This window comes from Leptodactylus fuscus, chromosome 7 (assembly GCF_031893055.1).
Source record: "Leptodactylus fuscus isolate aLepFus1 chromosome 7, aLepFus1.hap2, whole genome shotgun sequence".
Classification (NCBI taxonomy): Eukaryota; Metazoa; Chordata; class Amphibia; order Anura; family Leptodactylidae; genus Leptodactylus; species Leptodactylus fuscus.
The window spans coordinates 70,866,222-70,888,756 of NC_134271.1; the positions used below are offsets into that span (position 1 = coordinate 70,866,222).

Below are 22,535 nucleotides of genomic sequence, written 5' to 3' on the forward strand. Positions count from 1 at the left end.
TTACATTTGGTTGTACACACCTTGTAAATTACAATGTTGAGCTTTGTGTACATTGTCTGCAGGAATCACTGAGTTGATTTACGATAATAAAACCGAGTCGATGCGAACAATTAATATTCTGCAAAGAATGAATGTATACCAGGAAGTTCTCCTCGCACTGATCTTCAGGGCCCTAAATTTGTGGGTAAGTGGCTCTTCTGTTTAAAAAAAAAAAAAAAAATTAACTGTATGTTCAGGCTTCTCTTACAACTTCTATTCCATATTTCATAAATTCCATATCCCTTGCTCTCTCATTGAGACAATTTTACAGGATTCTGTATAGTTTAGCACCCCCCTCCCTCCCCATACAGTCTATAGATTGTGACAAAAAGCAGTTACCGTTAAGTTCACAATAGTGTTCAGGTCGGCATGGGAACACGAAAAATGGAGACCCTTTCCACTTAAAAAGTGGTTACCTGCGGATACTTGTGGGACCCATAGACAATGATGGGATCTGCCAGGTTTCCGCATGGTTTCTGTTTCCTCTATGCAGGACTTTTCTCTCTACCAATTTTAAGCGGAATATGCTTTGGAGTCTAGTACAGAGACTCCAACGCAGATGTTTAAATTAAAAAACAAAAAAAGGCATGCTCACCTGCCCCCTGTCCTCCATTCACTAATTCCATCCTGCAATTCCATGCCTGCACTGGTTGGGCAGAATGATCATACCTCTAAATTAGTAATGTCCTAGGTCAAACCCCTAAATTGGACAGATCTTTCCTTGATCCAAATTTCTCTTGTGCATGAGGCAAAGACACCAAGTTAGCATTAGGGTCTTGCGTTGTCGACCTTAGAAGGATTTTATATGTTGGGTGGGGGTTTTGTGTATTGACAGCATCTGGAACCCCATTTTGGAAATGCTTCTGCATGTACACTGCTGCTTTTAAAAAGTGAAAAAGTGAAGGATATAATCACATGGCAGTATTTAGTATTAGTATTTTAATACCAAAACTAGAAATTGAATCTACAGAAAGAATTGGGCATCTTCTGTGTTTTGGGCCCACTCCTGGGTTTGGCTTACCAATACCGATGCAAAGTACAGAGTAGAATATTATCATGTGACTGATGCCTAACAGTATCCAATGAAATCAATGCTGCTGTATAAGAGGAATGTAAAGAGTGTTATACAACCAGAGACTCATTTGTTCTTCTTTGTCTATATGACTTTGGCAGAATTACCTGGAGCCGGTATACTTGTACATTTACACGCTTTTCGGCCTTCAGATGGTGTATGTAGCAGCTCTGTACATTACCAGCTGGCTGCTCAGTGGGACATGGCTTTCTGGATCATTAGCAGCTTTATGGTACATTGTTAACAGGTAAGGTGCAGCTCGGTTTGCTCAAGTCATAAACGACAGCTGATGATTGTCTTCTTGTCTTGTCTGACGCAAGCACAAGCCATTGAACAGCTGCAGCACATAGTGTTATGACTTGGCTCACAAAATAGTCATGAGTTTTCCGCAGAACTTTCTAGGCCTATTATCAAGAGGCAGAGCGTTTTCTTTCTGTGGTATGGAACAAAGCATTCTCTGCTTTCAGAAAACAAGACGAGTTCTTGAAAAATGAATAGCCATCACTGACCGTTTCATACAAATCTGTTTTTTTATAACTTTGGTTAAAACGTACCTAACCTTTAAAAAAACGTTGCATAAATCAATAGTACAGTCTGTGTACCTGAGAAGTAACATATCTATATATGGCCATTATTTGAGTTAGATTTTGCAATATTTAGTGGTTTTGCCCTTTTTGGTCTTCTTTTTAGTTTGCATTCCTCTCTAAGCTGGTGTATGGAAACTAGTTGCCATATTCCGCTGATAGAATATAGAGGTCTATAATTGTCTCTCACTCAGAAACGGCGGCTGGACATGTATAGAGAAGTACTTACCTGTACAGATGTGAGTAAAGTACTTTGTATGTGATAGCTCCAGCATCAGACTTGGCTTTTGTCTGTCTCACTGCTCCCTCTCCTTTCTATTGACTTCTATGGCCTTGTGTAATCTGAGTTATATGATCTGCAGTCTGTCTCTACACAGACATAGCAGTGGTTTTTAAAGTGAAAGTCATTTTAGCAGGGGAGGCAGGAAACAGAGTGATAAGAGTAGAAAAAGTACTGTACTATTCATTTATGCAAGCCATTAAAGAGGACTTTACATGGTCCGGGCCACAGACAATTGTATATACTGCTGGAAAGCCGACTTCGCTGAATTCAGCGCACTGTCGGCTTTCCCGATCTGTGCCCCAGGTAAAGAGCTATCGGTCTTGGTACCGTCCGGAACGCCCTTCTGACTGTAAAGAACTACGGTACCGATAGCGCTTTACCCGGGGCACAGATCGTGAAAGCCCTCAGTGCGGTGAATTCAGCGCACTGTCAGCTTTCCAGCAGTATATAGAACTGCCTGTGCACTGGACCATGAAAGGTCCTCTTTAGGTTAGTACATTTGCCTTCCGTGTTTAGGGAATTACTGTTTTGTATGGACTTGCCTTCATTGACTGTTTTGTTGTTGCAGAATTGACACCACCCGGGTTGAATTCACCATTCCTCTTAGAGAAAACTGGTCTCTCCCATTCTTTGCTGTTCAAATAGCAGGCATATCTTATTTCCTGAGAACTGGGCTAACCCCATTAAGGAATGTAAGTTCGTTCAGAATAGGGTATTGTATGCAAGAGATTTCTGTTCATTAATATTTGTGTTCCAACCTTGCTCTGTCTACATTGACTGTGACATCATTTTCTGTTATGGGAGGGGTTTTTGTATGTGGAACAATGAAGATGCATCACATTAAATGTTCTAGATTTATTGTATGCGATGAATAATGTTGACTGATCCACTGATCAGCCAACCATATACAGTAGTGTCTGTGGAGTTGTCTTGACTCTCCTCTTGTGAATGATATTTGGGGAAGAAGAGAAACCCTATCCTCTTTTGTTATTGGAGAGATGTCTTGGGACAGTCTTACTCCTTTCTCTTCATCTGGGACACCTGCATGCCAAAGAGGGGCTGGGTGGAATAGATGTTAATTGAATGCACAGTTGTTTGCTGTCCCGTACTTCTGCAAGAAAACTAAAGCATACAGTAATATACTTTACTACTGTCTTGTGACAAAGTGGCTGCAGCTTTCATATGGAAGAGATTTCATGTTCCAACATGAATTGACATCACTGCCTATAGTGTATAAATCCTGTCAGATCACAGTCCCATTTCCCCCTGTTCACCTGTCACTTTTTGTTTATGTTTAACATGTATATTGGGAAAGCTCCCAGCTTACCTCTGACATAAGGTTCCCAATGAGATGTAAACCTACACCCTAAGTTTGATAGTAGATTAAGTTGTCACCTATTATATTTTGAGGACAGCTGTATAGCAGCTGGATGCTTGTTTAATTTGACCTGCTAGTAACCGATATCTCATGTTCCAACATCTTCATAAAACAAATTTATTCAGGCAACAACAGTGCAAATGTAATATGTCATCTCTTCTCGTAGAGACAATGATAGCGAATTCATATGCTATAGATGTGTGGTTGATGGGGTTCTAGTGAATCACTTACTTGCTCCAATGCTTTATATCCATTAAAATAAGTGACAACACAAACCTCTCCCCCCCCAAAGGAACAACTTTGGTTACATTATTTGGATGAAAGTTTTATAATATGTGCTAAATATAGAGAGAATGAAGGAGTTCTTGACTTTGGCCAAGCTGTTAGAAAGGTAATTTCATAATATACTGATCATATAGTGTCTCCCTGATGAGACATCTAGGATTCATGATTTATATTGGAATGTGATTTTTCAGTGCAAAGAAAGCATTGTGCAGAGTCCATTCAGATCAGTGTTCTGCCTCTGTGCAGGACACACAGATTAAGGCTAGGTTCACATCTGCGTTGGAGTATCCGTATGAGACTCTACCTCAGATTCCATTTAAAATTGCCAGAGAAAAAAGTCCTGCAAGAAGGCTGTTTCTCTCTGCCGGTGTCAGTCAAAACTGGCGGAAGCCCGGCAGACCCCATTATAGTCTATGGGGTCCATGAGTCTTCACAGGTAACCAGTTTTTAAGCAGACAGGATCTTCGTCCTTTGTTTTTCCGGTCCCCATGCAAACTCGAAAGATGGAGACCCAAACGCTAGTGTGAACCTAACGTAAGAAAAGCTTTTAGAAGCCTCTCTCCACTGGACAGATTGTTTTCTCTTACCCTGTTAACCCAAAATTCTCTTATAGTGTGAGTGAAAATAGTCTTTCTAAACTGAAGAACCCTTTAAATGGATTTTGTTCTAATAGCATTAAACAGGCTTCACTTTTCTGATTTATTTGCAGCCAATGAACCAGTCTGCATCAGTGGAATACAATGTAAGCCTAGTCACAGTTGCTGGGCTACCTGAGTATCAAAGACCAATAAAACCTAAGTTAAAGGGTCATTCCCATTTTGGCAAATCATTGCCAAGATGGGAATAACAATCTGCTCTATGCAGTTTTTGGAACTCCCATACAGGTAAATGGGAATGGTCAAAACAGCATAGAACTGCACTGCTAACATGTTTCTGTAACTCCTGCCCTGGTTGTTGAGACTTGTGACGAGTTATTCTTATTTTGGCAATGACTTACTGAAATGGGGAATAACCCTTTAAAGTAATCTTTAGTAAAGTTATTTTTCTAGCCATTCTCTTGACTCTGGATTCTTCAGGAAATAACAGATTGTGACTTGTTTCCTAGTCCCTCTTTATCTTTCTTTTATGTGTTGATTTAATTTCATGTTCCTATCCAGAGACTGTCCCTTCTTGTAGTGTTCATCTCAACGTTCATCTTCAGTCTCACCTGGCAGTTCAACCAGTTTGTTCTGCTCATACAAGGTCTTGCTTTCTTTGCTCTGGACTGTCTGGACTTGATACCAGCTCATAAGGTAAGACCAACAGTCATGGAGTCATGTTTTATTTCTGTAATGCTATTATAGACTGTATGAGAGTAATATAAATGCATTGTATTTAACAGAGAAGATTCAGCCCAGCTGTATTCACAACTGGTGTAAACCAATACACTCGTTCTCAGGTTGGCATCTCGGCAGTCAAGACCAGACCAATCAGTTATTTATCCTCTGTCCTATAGATAGGATACATATGTTTGTCTCTGAAGATGCATAAGGGAAGCAGATGTTCTTAAAATGCATTATAATTTCCCATAATGGGGGTCATATGTCAATGGTGTCGTATGTAGATTAGATTAAGGGGGTATTCCACATACAACCCTTACTTCCTATCAACATGCTGTCTGATCGCTTGTGGTCCCAGCACTGGGATCCCCACACATCTCCAGAACAGGGATCCCTGTGCATATATCTGCTGCCACTCCATTCACTGTGTTACAATGGTGAGACCCTCAACGATCAGACACTCATCCCTAAACGTTTCACCACCTTCACCAACTATAGATTATTACATCCTTCAGTAGACCCTGATCTACTGATTCCAGCACAGTTAGAATATTTTTCTAGCCCCTACTGGAGCAGAAAGATGGGGGCCATCCAGCTGGTTGCAGATGGCATAATTGTGCTGTAACTAGCAGAAATAATTACTAGGGAAATAGTGGTGCTTTGAGGAAATATTCCAAGTACACCAGAATAAGTGGAGCAGTACCTTTTGAAGGAAATGGTGGAGGTAGTGAAAGGTCCAATTTAACCCCTTCCCGACATCCGCCGTAATACTGCGGTGGATGCCGGGTGTTTAACTATGGCGGCCACCCGGGAGTCGGGGGCCGCCATAGATGCCAGTAGTCTACTGTTTTACACAGTAGACACCCAACGCTAATACCTCCAGTCGGTGCACGCACCAATTGGAGGCATTAACCCCTCCAGCGCCTCCTTTGACCGAGGCGCCATTTTCCTGGCAGCACATGGACGCCGCCATTTTGCCGGTGATTATTGGCGCCTGGAGCATGCTCCAGGTTCCAACTTCACGTTGGCATGACAGTTGCCTGTCTGCAGTGCCTTTCTTTTGCAGGCTGCTCTATGCAGCCTGCAAAAGAAATTACGATTTTTTTGCAATGTATTGCAAAGCATTAGCGTTGCAATGCATTGCATTAGTGATCAGACCCCCTGGGGTTCAAGACCCCTAGGGGGTGTAATAAATGCAAAAAAAATAAAAACATTTAAAAAGTAAAAAAAAATTAAAAAGTATTAAATTCAAATCACCCCCCCTTTCCCTAGAACACATATAAAAGTAGTTAAATACTGTGAAACGCATACGTTAGGTATCCCTGTGTCCGAAAACGCCCGCTCTACAAATCTATAAAAATATTTTTCCTGTACGATAAACGACGTAGCAGGAAAAAAAAGTAAAAAGTGCCAAACTGCCATTTTTTCATTGTTTTGCCTCTGATAAAAATATGAATAAAAAATGATCAAAGAAAAAGCTATTCCCCAAAATGGTATAACTGCAAAGTACACCCGGCCCCGCAAAAAAAGACGCCCCATAAATCCCCGTACACGGAAGTATAAAAAGTTACGGGTGTCAGTAAATGGCGACTTTTAGAAAAAAAAAAAATTTGGCACAGTTTTGGATTTTTGTTCAGGGGTTAAAATGTAAATAAAACCATATGAATTTTGTATCTCCAGAATTGTACCGAAACATAAAATACAGATGACATGTCATTTTGGCTGCACAGTGAACGCCGTAAAAACAAAGCCCATAAGAAAATCGCAGAAATGCACTTTTTCTTCAAATCAACCCCCTTCTGAATTTTTTTCCAGATTCCCAGTACTTTTTTTAAAATTTTTATTGTAGATGTAGATAGTGAGCCCCACATAGAGCTCCCAATGTACTTTTTTTTCCCTCCTATCAGTATGTCTTTGAAATATGGGATGGAAATCCATGCAGACACGGGGAGAACATACAAACTCCTTGCAGATGTTTTTTTGCCCTTGGTGGGATTTGAACACCAGGACTCCACTACAAGGCTGCAGTGCTAACCACTGAGCCACCGTGTGGCCCCAGCTTCCCAGTACATTGTACAGAATAAATAATGGTAGCATCATGAAGAAAAATTTGCCCCAAAAACATTAAGACCTTATATGTCTCTGAGAGCGGAGAAATAAAAAAGTTATGGGGTTTGGAAGGAGGGGAGTGAAAAACGAAAATCAAAAAATGCCATCGGCGGGAAGAGGTTAAAGGGGTTTTTCCAATCTACCTGCCTCGGTAGCTTTGCCTGTTGTCTCTGCTTCTTTGTCTTTCCCATAAGAGATTATTTATTAGAGACTAGAAATCTAATATAAATGCAGTTCAAATAATATAGTAATAATGCATAGTAAGTGTATATTACATTACATTGGCAGAACACTTACCATGCTTCTATAGAGAACGGACTCGTTCTTATTTTTGTGTTTTCATAGAGAAATAACCAGTAGAGATGAGCGAGTACTGTTCGGTTCAGCCGATCCGAACAGCACGCACGCATTGAAATGAATGGAAGCACCTGGTTCTTCCGCTTTGACGCCGGCTACGTCCATTCATTTCAATGCGTGTGTGCTGTTCGGATCGACTGATCCGAACAGTACTTGCTCATCTCTAATAACCAACAACGCTCCTGGAGCTTTTATCTGCAAACTGCAGTTAGCTGAACTATTTGTCCTGCAGACAGAGCTGTACATAACAGTAAGAGCACTCAGCCCCCCCCAGAGAGCAGTGACTCACATCATCTGTCCTGTCTTATCAGAAAAGCTTTGCTTCATGGAAAGATGTGTAAACAATGGGAGGAATAATTTCACTTAGCAGGCAAACAAAACAGCATTACTATATATTTAGGAAAACTCTTTACCGTATTTTGCGGACTATAAGGCGCACTGGACAATAAGGCGCATTACCCATGAGCGCCTTATAGTCCTGCCTAGGTTCATATATAAGGCGCACCGGACTATAAGGGGCAGCGCTGTCCGGTGCGCCTTATATGTGATTGAAAGCGGCGACCGCTTAACCCCCCGCGTGCCAGACGCTTCTATTCATTTCAATGGCACGCTTCCATTGAAATGAATGGAAGCGCTCGGCACGCGAGGAGTTAAGCGGCGGCCGCCGGCAAAGTCTGCGTTTCGCTTCCATACATTGCAATGGGAGCGTGCTATTCGAATAGTATTCGCTCATCTCTAACTTCAATTGTAAGAGATATATATAAGGCGCACCGGACTATAAGACTAGTCCGGAAAATACGATAATTTTCATAAGCTAGCAGTATACTTAGGATCCTTAAAATGGGAATACCCCTTTAGGCCCCACATGGCATAAACGGCATGGAAAAAAAACGCAATGTTTTACAGTCACTGCAAAGTGGATGGGATTCTAGCGAATCCCATACACGCATTGTGAGAAAATTCGCACAGCAGAGACTCTGCAATTTGCAAGTCTGGAAACAGACTTTCTGTGAAAAGCGCTGCAGGAAAAAGCATGTTGGTTGTCTCTGTGGTGGTGCGAGTGGACACCGCTTTTTTTTTTTTTTTTTTTTTTCACTGCCCCCAGCTTATTGAAACTTTAAAAGGAATGTCCCTTTTTGCGTGAACAACCCCTTTAAGCTTTCATTCTCCTGTTTAGTAAAGAACAGAATCAAGTGGGGATGAAAATAAATGTATTAAATTGTTGCAAACCTTTTATTTTATAGGGATTATACTTTAATGACATAACAACAGAAAGCCCCTGTGTATCCTTGGCACAAATATAGCACAAGTCTTTATATAGCCCCCTCCCTCTATATTTGGTAAATACAGTATAGTACTGTGCAAAAGTTTTTGTCAGATATGGGAAAAATGCTGTAAAGTAAGAATGCTTTCAAAAATAATTCATTTTTGTCAATTAACACAACACAATGCAATGTGAATTAACAAAAGAGAAATCTAAATAGCAACAGTATTTGATGTGATCTAGGTTCTTTGCCTTCAAAACAGCATGAATTTTTCTAGGTACGCTTGCACACGGTTAGTAAAGGGACTTGGCAGGAAGGTTATTTTGAACATTTTGGAGAACTAACCACAGATGTTCTGTAGATGTAGGCTTGCTCAAATCAAATCTGTCTGTCTGTTCATAGTATCCCAGACAGACTCAGTGAAGTTGAAATCAGGGCTCTGTAGGGGCCATATTATCAGTTCAAGGACTCCTCCTCCAAATGATGGGCCCACCAAATAATGAGGTGATTCAGATTCCTCTTATTTGTTTATTAATTTTGTTGATTGACAAAAATTAACCGTTAAAGTTTTTATTTTTGAAAGCATTCTTATTGTGCAGCATTTCGGCATGCCTGTCTAAAACTTTTGTGCAGATGAGCAGGTTCATGGTACCTTATGACTGAGATGTTCACTGCTACTGTTGTTTATATTGTTCTAGGTGAGGAGTCTGTACATGATCCAAGCTTCAAGCCTAGTCCTGGTGTGTGTTTTGCAGTTTTTTAATACCATGATCCTAGGGTCTCTGCTCCTCAGCTTCATTTTGGCAGCACTCCTAGCCCAGAAATTACAGGTGAGGAATACTCTTCTTTTCAGGTCATTTTCTTGAGACCACCCGACTATTGATTAATATATATTATTGATATATTTAAGGTTTATGTTTAATATATCTATTACCATTAGAGCTAAGTTTTGTTTTTTTCTTTTTTTTTTCTTTTTAGAAAAACCTTAAAAGTGGTAATCTCTACAGAAGGATTTGGAATCTTTGTGTTCACGTAGCCATTGTCCTGGGTCTCTCTGCATTAATAAATATGGGTGTGAAGGTAATTACTTAATAACACCAAACCTCTTTGCTGATGATTGCAGCTCTTAAAGGGGTTGGCCACTTTCAGACCATTATTGAGAAACAAATGTTATTGTTTGTACAATAAAAAGATATACAATTTTCCAATATACTTTCTGTATCAATTCCTCACAGTTTTCTAGATCTCTGCTTGCTGTCATTCATTCTGTTACTTCTAGTAGGTAAAAGTCTGACCATGGTCATGTGATTTACGGTCCATGGTCATGTGATGGACACAGGTGCACAGCTGATTACCAGCCTTAAGTCTGATTACTGTCCTGTGATTAAAACGAGCGGCACCTGTGTGCTCATCACATGACCATGGACCGTAAATCACATGACCATGGTCAGACTTTTATCCACTAGAGGTAAGCAGAATGAATGACAGCTAGCAGAGATCTAGAAAACCGTGAGGAATTAATACAGAAAGTATATTGGAAAATTGTATATCTTTTCATTGTATAAACAATAACATTTTGTTTCTCAATATTGGTCTGAAAGTGGCCGACCCCTTTAAGGCTAAGGCCCCACATAGTGGGCAGCAGCAAATAAGCACTGTAAGTAAAACCGCAGCAGCAATACATTGCAGTTTTTCCTGCAGCACTTTTCACAGAAAGTCCGCAGTTCTGCTTCAATTATACCCATAGGGAAACTGCAGGCATTTCTATAGGTATAATTGACATGCTGCATATTTTCCTGCAATGTGTGTATGGGATTTGCTAGAATATTTCTGATCCGCATATACACTAGACTACTGTGAGTTTGCCATCATAGTAATGTAATGTCGTGCCATACAGTAACCAGGCCCTATTATATGAACACATTGTTCTTGACGCTGATGGCAGTACAATAAGTTTATTTAAAAAGTTTGTTTTTGTTGTGTTTTTTTTTTTTTTTGGTGCGGGGGTGACCCCTTCAAATTTTAGCATGTTGTGTAACAGTCTCATTATTTCTTTATATTGTACAGTATAGAAAGACAGGCTCTGATATTACATAAATTAGTATGGCGAGCCAATTTTGCAGTTTAGTAATCTCCATTTATTTGCCCAACAGAAAATCCTCAACCTGCAATCAGACGAACATATCTTCAAATTTATACAGGCAAAAATGGGCTTTAAAACAAGGTAAGTGTGTGGATGACAGATGGGTACGTTAGTATCCCTATTTCTTAAAGGACCAATATGGAAAGATAAATATTATTGTTTATATAATAAAAAGCTATACAATTTTCCAAGCTTGGTAACAAGCTGTGTACCTGTGTGTTAAAAGTGTACCTAAACTTTCAGAAAACTTTTGATTTTCTGCCAGTATTTGTGTTAATAAATTTTGTAATGTACTTTAACAAATTTTAGATAATTTAGATCTGTGAAATCTTGCATTTTTTCACTATTTCCCTTGCTTCTATATTGAGAGCTGTTCTTGCCTGTCACTGAATGTTACTGTGTATGGACTACAGTCTTATAGTATGTAGCTATGTAACCCGTAGATCACAGAAATTATCCAAAATTTAATAAAGCATATTAAAATATATTAATGGCACAAATACTGACAGAAAATCAAAAGTTGTCTGAAAATTAGTAACGCTTTAATCACATGACCATGGGAATGAGTAGAATGAATGACAACAAGAAGAGATCTAGAAAACTGTGAGAAGTTGATACTGGAAAATTATATAACTTGTCATCATTCTTCTCAATAATGATCTGAAAATGAACAACCCCTTTAACCTTAATTGCTGATTTCACATATTTAACACCATGGGGAAGAGCATTTTATGTCTGCCTTCAGGAAGTCATTCTCAGTGCTTGTTCACATCTGCGCCTGGGTCTCCATTATGCAGGTTTCCGTTTCCTGCCGGAAACTGGATAGGAGACGGAAACCTGCAGTCATGTTTCAAACCCATTCATTCGAATGGGTTTGGAAAGTGTCCGGCCGTGAGCGCCGATGAGCGTTTTGTGCTCTCTGTGGCAAAACTGTTTTTTTTTTAACCGGACACAAAGTCGGACATGCAGGACTTTGTGTCCGGTTAAAAAAAAATACATTTGCTGCGGAGAGCACAAAACGCTCAACGGCGCTTACGGCCGGACACTGTCTGCCAGGTTTCCGTCTACTGTCAACAGAAGACGGAAACCTGGAAACGGAAATTGGGCGCTGGTGTGAACCCAGTGTTAGCTGTTTGTTTGTTTTTTGTTTGTTTTTTGTTTGTTTTTATTAAGCCAAACAAATTAAGCCAGTGCTCACATATGCATTATTGTTCTTTCTATTTATATTGGAAACTACAACAAAGTTGTGAATAGAGCCTAATGCTGACTGTTGCTTTTTTGTAGAGACTTTGATGCCAACCTTTACCTTTGTGAGGAGCCATTCCAGCTTTTGCCATTGGACACATTTGGCAGACTCTCAGATTCTTTCCTCCTTTACCCTTATACTATTGTACTATTCTTCTTACTCATTGCAACTGCCATCACTGTGTTCTACAACCTCAGGTAACCCATCTAGTTTTGTTTTTAGTAGCAACATCTCATGTTTGATGTATTATGATCAGTGGTTTGGATTGTACCGCACATTGTAGACAAGGATGTGAATGGCTATGGGTAACAATGCAGTTCTATGCGTTAGTATATTTATGGTGATCTGGCTTGAGGGATTCATGACCAACTGAATGTATATTCAAGGCTATTCAGTATGAAAGTCTTGCTGCACAGATTTTATTACAATTTATAAGAACAGATACAAATATATTGTAATCTTAGTCTCTATATCAGAGAACTATTTAAAGGGGCTCTATCAGCAAAATCATGCCGATAGAGCCCCACATATGCGTGAATAGCCTTTAAAAGGGCTATTCAGGCACCGCTAAAGTTATATTAAACTACCCCCCAGGTTTAAAATAAAACCCTAAAAAAGAATGTGATCAACTTACCCATCGTGCACGGTGGGCGGGCATTCAGGGTCCACCGTCTTCTTCATAAACGCCTCCTCTTCCTGCGATGTCCTCGGGTCCCATCTAACTCGCGAACTGACATTGCTAAAAAAAAATGGCCTGGGCGCATGCGCAGTAGCATGCTGCTTCTACTACGGCTACTGCGCATCCGCCCACGCCATTTTTTAGCAATGTCAGTTCGCGAGTTGATCATATTCTTTTTTACGGTTTTATTTTAAACCTGGGGGGTAGTTTAATATAACTTTAACGGTGCCTGAATAGCCTTTTTAAAGGCTATTCACGCATATGTGGGGCTCTATCGGCATGATTTTGCTGATAGAGCCCCTTTAAAGAACAGCTTAAAAGATTTTCCAAGATGAAAAAAAAAAAACACTGGTACTTTCTTCCAATAAAAGAGCAATAAAATGACTATGGTACTTTCTTCCAATAAAAGAGCATCGCACTTGTCCACAAGTTGTGTATGGATTTACAGCTCTGCTTGTCTCACTATAGTGGAATGGAGCTGCAAAACTAGAGACGACTGATGTGGTACTGTTTCTGAACAAAAATAGCCATGTTTTTCTAATCTTGCACAACCCCTTCAACTCTTTAAGAGAAAAATTAAGGGGAATTTACCACTTCCCAGAAGTATATGCAGCTGTTACCACCATCTTACAGAGCACATTACATTGATAAACAACATAAATGGGCCTTGGGTTGCCGTGTCCCATTTATAATGTTGTTTTTGTTTTTTGCATAAGTGGTACAAAGGCATTAGCACCCTGTCAGCATGACAGGCTAGGTGTGACTGCTACTACTGCGATTCCCCTTTGGTTATGCCCGTGATACTAACTCTTTGCTAGCAGTACTAGTGCACCGCATGGCGTGTTTATGGCTGGATGGATAATTGCACAATGCACGAAAACAAAACTCAGCTCATTATTTCAATTATTTTGTATCCATACCATTCTGTCTCACACTGCTATTGGCTAAAGGATATTTCACAAACTGTGCGATATCCGATCAGTAAATCTGATATGTAAATAACGGAGACCAAAAATCAGTGACTTATAAATTAGGGGCATGGCATGTAAACAGGAGAGTGTCCTAAAAGAACTTTCATAATAGCCCACTTTATTCTGTAGAATGAAGCCACGAGGATTACATGTGTCTCTGTATAAGCTTGTCAAGATGCTTTATAGTAGAAATGTTAGCGCATGTAAATTATTTCCTTGATGCATAAAACATTGGCTGTCCTAGGGAGGCTTTTGTGTTGGGTAATGTAGGATGAAAACTACCAAGTTGCTTTATAAACCCTTATGTTTGATTTCCAGTAATCCTTCTACTTCTAAAAAGCTGAATCCACATGAACAGAAGACACGTATAGTAAGAGCAGACATTGCATACAACCTAATGCACAGCATACTGTTTGGATGCCTAGCCATCAGCACTATGAGGTGAGCCTATGCTGAAGATAGAGGTGTACAATGGACTTTGTAAAGAGTCATTAAAACTGCTGCAAAGCAGAAAGTAGTTATTCATAGCAACCAGTTAGCTAACAGCTTGCAGAAGGGTGACATGAAATAATAAGACGTGGAATTGGATTGTTTGCTATGAGCTCTTTTGTTAGAATTGATAAATTTACCCCTGACATTAACACAGACCTGTTTTGTTGCAGAATGAAATATCTCTGGACTTCCCACATGTGTGTGATTGCTTCTTTTGGACTTGCAAGTATAGATATTTGGGGATCTGTACTGAGACTGTTGCGTCTGCACACACCACAAAGGGTTAGTACACTGAATATGTATAATTTCATTCCCTGTGATTGTCATTAGGGACATTTACCATTCGGCTGTGCCAGAAGACCAATCATTTTCTTGTATTTTATGGTATTGCTTGCTTCAGTATGTAGTTCCATGAGCAGTCTGATTCTGTTCTGTCACTGAAAGCCCTGAACCTGTAATCTGAGCACTGTCTTCCTGAATGCAGAAGATGACAAAGATACCCCGTGTAGATGGGGTTCATGAGCATACCTGTGCCCCCATAGTAAAAAAATAAATAAATAACGAAGCATTAAAAATAGGAAAAAAAAAGTTGACAAGTGTCCATAACCACATACACCAGTTTTATATATTCTGCTTTACACGCTTGCAATTTGCATGGGCATCTGTTCTAGCATTACTATGTTCCTATTACACAAAATATGTTACCTCAGAGATATCACAATTACTATAGCGAATTTTGCCTCTTCTACCCTGTAATTTGTTTTTGCACTGAACTACAAAAAAATGCTACTTTGATTTGTCCGCATGTACATAGGCTACATCTAACTAGAGGAAGAAACTTTGAAAATGAAGTTCTTTTTCACAGTGCCGTACCAATGTCATACCTTACACAATGTACATTTGTTTGACATTACTATGCATAGGAGAATGAGAGGATTTATTTTTGAGGTAAACATTAGTTGAATAAACTTTACAACAGTACATGCATTGATATCCTTTTATGTTTCAGATAGGAAAACAAGCTTTGGATCAAGTAGAAAATAAAATATTCCCTTTTATTATGCAAAGTAAAATCTTAAGCTCCATGTACAACATCATAGTACTTAAAGAGGACCTTTCACCATATCTGGGCACAGGCAGTGTTATATACTGCCGGAAAGCTGATAGTGCGCTGAATTCAGCGCACTCTCGGCTTTCCCGATCTGTGCCCGGTGTGAAGAGCTTACGGTCCGGTACCGTAGCTCTTCTATGGTCAGAAGGGTGTTTCTGCCCATTAGCCAGAGACGTCCTTCTGCCTCGCGGCGCCTATCGCGCTGTACTGTGGAGCGGGGAGGAACGCCCCCTCCCTCTCCTGATAATACTCGTCTATGGACGAGCTGTGTGAGCAGAGGGAGGGGGGCGTTCCTCCCCGCTCCACAGTACAGCGCGATAGGCGCCGCGAGGCAGAAGGACGTCTCTGGCTAATGGTCAGAAACGCCCTTCTGACCATAGAAGAGCTACGGTACCGGACCATAAGCTCTTCACACAGGGCACAGATCGGGAAAGCCGACAGTGCGCTGAATTCAGCGCACTGTCAGCTTTCCGGCAGTATATAACACTGCATGTGCCCAGATATGGTGAAAGGTCCTCTTTAATGTAAAGTCATTTTGGGCAGACACTGAGTTGTGTTACTACTTCCGTGCACTAGATGGCAGCACAGAGTCATACTTTAATGATTACATTTAGAAATGGAGAGCCACTGGTTGGAGTCAGTTCATTTACAAGAATTTATTATTTTCCAGACCAGTGCTCTTCAGTATTCTGCATCTATAATGGTAATCGTTGCTGTGGTATACAAGGTAAGAAAATACTTTTTTCTTTTTTTCTACAAGTGTGTATCTATAAAATTTTCTGTTGCTGCCCCTATACTCTATTCCAGTACCCATACTCAGTCATGTGAGTGATGCATTAACATGCATGCTTTGTCCCCAAAGTTGATCACAAAATATAGTGCAACGCCCTTGGGTGTAACATTGGTGATAAAAGAGGACAGTAGCCTGTACACATACACATCAAATTGTGATGTCTTTTCCGTTTTTATAAGTATATTTTGTATTTTTAGTTCTGGCCACGAATCGCTGAGGAGATCTCTGAATTGCGGGAATTTTATGACCCTGACACTGTGCAGCTAATGAATTGGATCAAGTAAGAGTAAACCTTCTTTCTTGTCTATACAAGTCAGATTTCAGGATAGCAGCACTGTGCACATCTTGTTACCAGGCTATGGCAACTGCAGAAGGTACACTGCTGATGGCATGTGAAGGGTTTTAGGATGGTGCCCACATAATTGTAGAACTAGATGAATGCTTGTGCAGGAAAGAATGGACATTGTGAGGCTGCTGTCGGCACATGGACAGTCCATAGTCTGGTTGCTTCGGACACAACTAGATTTTTATCATAGGTATTTCACAGCTTATCTTTAGCAAGCAGTCTCAGATGAGTTTCAGATTACTTATCTTTAGCTTGCAGTCGCTCTCTTACTTAAAGAAGAGAAGGGACATAGAAGCTTGGCAGGATTTAAAGGGGTTGTACAAGATTTGAGTAAAATTTCAATGTTCTTTGAGTATTCACCTTGGCCCAATATATTTACAGAAAACTGGTGCAAGTTTTAGCTCAAATCTACACTAACCCCTGGCTAACATTAATTTCATTTCTAGCGCAAAGGACTTCCCGAGAATGCAGAGCCTCTTAATAAGTCTAGTTCACTTTGGTACCGTCTAATATTAAGACTGGAGAAGTACATGTCAGTCGATCCTGTTATATGAAATCACTTTTGAAGGGCTCCTCCCATCTCTGCAAATCACTCCTGAGATGAGTATAGTACAGTGTAGCACATTTAAAGGGGTTGGCCACTTTCAGACCAATATTGACAAACAAATGTACAATAAAAAGATATACAGTTTTCCAATATACTTTCTGTATCAATTCCTCACAGTTTTCTAGATCTCTGCTTGTTGTCATTCATTCTGTTACTTCTACAGGATAAAAGTCTGCCCATGGTCATGTGACTTACGGTCCATGGTCATGTGATTAGCACACAGGTGCCACTCGTTATAGTCACAGGACAGTAATCAGACATCTGCCTGGTAATCAGCTGTGTACCTGTGTGCTAATCACATGACCATGGACCGTAAATCACATGACCATGGGCAGAGTTTTATCCTCTAGAAGTAACAGAATGAATGACAGCAAGCAGAGATCTAGAAAACCGTGAGGAATTGATACAGAAAGTATATTGGAAAATTGTATATCTTTTTATTGTACATTTGTTTGTCAATATTGGTCTGAAAGTGGCCAACCCCTTTAACTGTTTACGTAACTGTGAAGATGGGTCAGAATAATTCTTTTAAGCTTTGTCTTGCAGAAAACCACTTTAGGCTAAGGCCCCACAAGTTGACCCACAGCCAAAAAGCACTGCAGGAAAAACCGCGCCGGCAACGCATTGTGGTTTTTCCTGCAACACTTTAAACAGAAAGTTTGCGGAGTTTTCCTCTGCGGAATTTCTGTTACAATTACATCTATGGGGAAATTACAGGCGTTTTGATAGATATAATTGACATGCTGTGATTTTTCAAAACCGCACTGGTTTTGGAAATCATGACGTGTCCACACCGCAGTTTTTACCGCAAAGTGGCATGGGATTTTCTTGTATCCCATCCACTTTGCCCTTACTGTAAAACGCGGGGATTTTTCCCGCAGCATTTCCAACCCATGCCCCAATTGAAGGGCATTGCTTTTGTTCGCAGCATTTTTCATTGCGTTTTTACCAGCAGTTTTTCTGCTCCTATTAAATCTATAAGGAAAATGTTTTAGAAGCTAAAGCTTTTTCACAGCGTTTTTTTAGCTGCAGTTTACTTTGTGGGGTCTTGACCTTTTACTGCTCCTCCTTTTGTAGCCACTTTTTTGTTTGGCCCAAAGCAACTGCAACTAAAACTGCATGTGTAATTCCAGGCTAATGCTCCATGTTGCAGAAACGCAGCTTTTTTTTTTTTTGTTGTTGCGTTTTTTTGAGCCAAATCCAGGAGTGGACTGAGCAAAAGGTAGAAATATAAGAACGTCCTATGAATTTCCCATTCCTTTTGTAGCCATTTTTGGCTTTGGCTCAAAAAAAAAACCCACGCAACAAATCAGCTGCATTTCTGTAACGTGAGGTCTTAGCCTAAAGTGGGTCTATAGGTTCCAACCGGGTTTAGTTGCTTGCAGTTTAAAATCACTCTGTGCAATTGTACAGATATTGTAATAAAAGTTAATTTTTGTATGTGTGTGTGTATAGATATATAATGTGTAAAGCACATGTGCTTTTAGTTTTTGTAGCTTTTCTAGTGCCACTTAGTAGCCTAGAAGTCATGTTCTTAGCAGCTTATTATATTTAGCCTCCTGCCTATCCGGCCAGTGTTGTGATGGAGCTGACTAGAGTGCAGTCCCCAGTTTGTGATCTCTCTCCCTGATTAAATAATGATATCACATCTGCTTTATGCTAATCCTTCGGCCTCTCGCCAGAGGATGCAGAGTCCTTGAAAGCGAAAAAAGCCGTTCTCGGCGATTTCTGAAATAACTATTGATATTTTTTTTATGATAAACTGTTCTGGTGACAAGATGTTTAAGACCGTCATCTTATTTAACGCCGGCTAATACTTTATGCATTTTTGTCTCCGGAGAGCAGTTTATGTTTGAGCAGATATAACTCACACAGAACCGTAATACATAGTCTATATCATCGGTATCCTGAAGGAGGAGGGGAAAAAAGCTGACACTGCAGAATCTGCTAGGCTTTTTAAAGTGTAACTTGCAGAATGGAGGAAAGTTACGGCTGTATTTGTCTTTCCGGATGTCACCTCCGCACTAAAACGTGGATTTTTGAATTCGAGCCATTGGCTATTACAACGGGTAAAGATGATAGTACCTCCTTTAGGATCCTTATATAATGTAACTACTTTAGGAAGCCCCTTTTTTTGTAATACAATCACCAAAGTTCACCAAAGAGCCTGTACACAGGGGGCCGATTTATATCACTAAGTCATGTACATTGGAACTTATTAGGTAGTATTATATATGGAACAGATATATCTTTCATTAAAGGGTACTAGTCACCATCATGTCTTTTATGCTGCTGTCACTCGCTTTTTGAGTTTAATCTCCTTTACTTTGCTGGAGAGAAGTCCTGGACTCAGCTTAAAGAGGACCTTTCATCGATCGGGCACATGCAGTTCTATATACTGCTGGAAAGCTGACAGTGCACTGAATTCAGCTTTCCCGATCTGTGCCCGGTGTAAAGCGCTATCGGTCCCGGTACCGTAGCTCTTCTATGGTCAGAAGGGCGTTTCTGACAGTTAGCCAGGGACGCTCTTTTGGCCAGCAGCGCCTATCGCGCTGTACTGTGGAGCGGGGAGGAACGCCCCCTCCCTCTGCTCACAGTGCTCGTCCATAGACGAGTATTATCAGGAGCGGGAGGGGGGAGTTCCTCCCCGCTCCACAGTACAACGCGATAGGCGCTGCTGGGCAGAAGGGCGTCCCTGGCTAAGTGTCAGAAACGCCCTTCTGACTGTAAAGCCCTACGGTCCCGGGACCAATAGCGCTTTACACCGGGCACAGATCGGGAATGCCGATAGTGCGCTGAATTCAGTGCACTGTCAGCTTTCCAGCAGTATATAAAACTGCATGTGCCCGATCTGATGAAAGGTCCTCTTTAAGCATTTCTGCTCTATGCGTTATGTTGCTGAAGCTGAGGACGGTACAACTTCATTGCGCATGCACAAGAAATGGAGTTGCTGTCCTCCTGTTGGTAGTTTTGGGCCCCAGACGTGATGACATGTTCTCTTTAATTGGTTATTGCTATGTTAGCAGATATTCAGGATTAATGGACTGTTATATAAAGACACTTTGTCGTAGGAGAACCATGGTGTTACAACTTTGATATGGTCTTTGGATTATTAATGTCTGCACTGTCTTCTGCATCCAGTCTTTATTATTTTTGTGTGCCAATGATACTGTATAAGCTATCTAAGAAAGGGGTTACCCAGATTTTAATATTGATCCTTAAGATAGGCCATCAATATTTTATATCTGCAAGGGTCTAACTCCTGGGGCCGCCATAGATTAGATGCTCTGGGACGTTGCAGCCCCCAGTAATATATGCCAGGAGCCATGTAGCTCACTTGCTGTACAAACTGTAGCGGTGACTTTAATAGGACGTCACTGCGGTTCATAAAGCCGATGATACACTTTATACAACAAGTGAACTGGACGGCACTCTGCATGTAAACATTACCTGAGCTATGATGTTCCAGAGCAGCTGACTCTCGCAGATCTAATATTAATGACCAATCCTATGAAAGTGGATAACCCCTTTAAAACAGAGTATATATTCATTTTTAACTCATTTGTGCATATATATATATCTGTGTTGTAGGACAAATACACCCAAACATGCAGTGTTTGCTGGAAGCATGCAGCTATTGGCAGGGGTGAAACTTTGTACTGGGCGAATACTGACCAACCACCCCCATTATGAAGACAAGCTCCTAAGGGATAGGACAAAACAGGTAGGAGACTGTCCACAGGGTACAGTATTACGGTATTTATATTCTTGAACATAAGTGTCAGAATTATTGTAGTTATTGTAGTTCTTTCTTATGTGTGTGTGTGTGTGTATATATATATATATATATATATATATATATATATTATATATATATATATATATATTATATATAATATTATAGTAGTTAATTATATTAAATTTTTTTTACTTGGGGATGGCTTTCTAGCAGTTGTATCCTTGTTCATAAGGCATAGTATTATAGTTGATACATAGTCATTAATATATTTGGATTGGTTCCCATTTGAAGATAATGGTGTCATTTTACAGGTGTATCAGATATATGCAAAAAGGTCTCCGGAGGACGTTCATGGTATTCTGAGGTCCTTTGGGACAGATTATGTGATACTAGAGGACAGTATTTGTTATGAAAGAAGGCACGGACGGGGGTGTCGCCTGCGAGATCTGCTGGATTTGAATAATGGACATGTAAGACAAATGCCATGTATCTTTTCAGTGTAGTACACAATTTTCTTTTGACAATGCATTGTCCTAGCACTGCTATTTATGAATATAATAAATGTATAGTACTTAGAGGGATAGTTCAGTATTTCAACTTACCCCTATCCGGACCTTTCAGGCTGGGGCATGAGACCCCTTTCTTGTGATTAGTTGGAATATCCCAGCAGTTGGACCACCACAGATCAGCAAGTTGTAACTAGTGTAAAGGTACCTGAAACCCCCTTTAATACTACATGGTATTACCTGTAGCCTTTAGCGGTAGTGTCTTATACTCTACTGCAATTCTAAGGCTGGTGGTCATAGCCAAACAACTGAAAATAGTGCCACTGTAGAAATATCCATGGTTTACAAATCAGCTCTTTAATAATTAAATTACCATTGACATGAATAGTGAAATCCTATACACATTTGGGTTCATCTGAAGACCTCTCCATATTGGCACAGTTTAGCTAGATTTTGGCTTTGATATGACCAGCCCATGACCCTGTTTCCTCCGGCTGCTCATCTTCATGATCCAGCAGCGTACATGGATGTATCACTGATATTTATATATACAGTCCTATGAAAAAGTTTGGGCACCCCTATTAATCTTAATCATTTTTAGTTCTAAATATTTTGGTGTTTGCAGCAGCCATTTCAATTTGATATATCTAATAACTGATGGACACAGTAATATTTCAGGATTGAAATGAGGTTTATTGTACTAACAGAAAATGTGCAATATGCATTAAACCAAAATTTGACCGTTGCAAAAGTATGGGCACCTCAACAGAAAAGTGACATTAATATTTAGTAGATCCTCCTTTTGCAAAGATAACAGCCTCTAGTCGCTTCCTGTAGCTTTAAATCAGTTCCTGGATCCTGGATGAAGGTATTTTGGACCATTCCTCTATACAAAACAATTCAAGTTCAGTTAAGTTTGATGGTCGCCGAGCATGGACAGCCCACTTCAAATCATCCCACAGATGTTCAATGATATTCAGGTCTGGGGACTGGGATGGCCATTCCAGAACATTGTAATTGTTCCTCTGCATGAATGCCTGAGGATTTGGAGCGGTGTTTTGGATCATTGTGTTGCTGAAATATCCATCCCCGGCGTAACTTCAACTTCGTCACTGATTCTTGAACATTATTCTCAAGAATCTGCTGATACTGAGTGGAATCCATGCGACCCTCAACTTTAACAAGATTCCCGGTGTCGGCATTGGCCACAC

General features: G+C 40.3%; 1 protein-coding gene across 1 annotated transcript in view; it reads left to right on the top strand.

The window, feature by feature from the left end:
* Window positions 1-22,535, top strand: part of DPY19L3 (dpy-19 like C-mannosyltransferase 3) — a 35,516-nt gene that overhangs the window by 9,454 nt on the left and 3,527 nt on the right. The window contains exons 5-18 of the mRNA XM_075282109.1: window positions 63-184; window positions 1,213-1,358; window positions 2,547-2,670; window positions 4,799-4,933; window positions 9,390-9,521; window positions 9,670-9,771; window positions 10,845-10,915; window positions 12,119-12,277; window positions 14,049-14,171; window positions 14,393-14,504; window positions 16,004-16,060; window positions 16,324-16,406; window positions 20,671-20,803; window positions 21,130-21,288. Coding sequence (XP_075138210.1) covers window positions 63-184; window positions 1,213-1,358; window positions 2,547-2,670; window positions 4,799-4,933; window positions 9,390-9,521; window positions 9,670-9,771; window positions 10,845-10,915; window positions 12,119-12,277; window positions 14,049-14,171; window positions 14,393-14,504; window positions 16,004-16,060; window positions 16,324-16,406; window positions 20,671-20,803; window positions 21,130-21,288 — 1,658 coding nt within the window. The remainder of the gene's footprint in view (window positions 1-62; window positions 185-1,212; window positions 1,359-2,546; window positions 2,671-4,798; window positions 4,934-9,389; window positions 9,522-9,669; window positions 9,772-10,844; window positions 10,916-12,118; window positions 12,278-14,048; window positions 14,172-14,392; window positions 14,505-16,003; window positions 16,061-16,323; window positions 16,407-20,670; window positions 20,804-21,129; window positions 21,289-22,535) is intronic.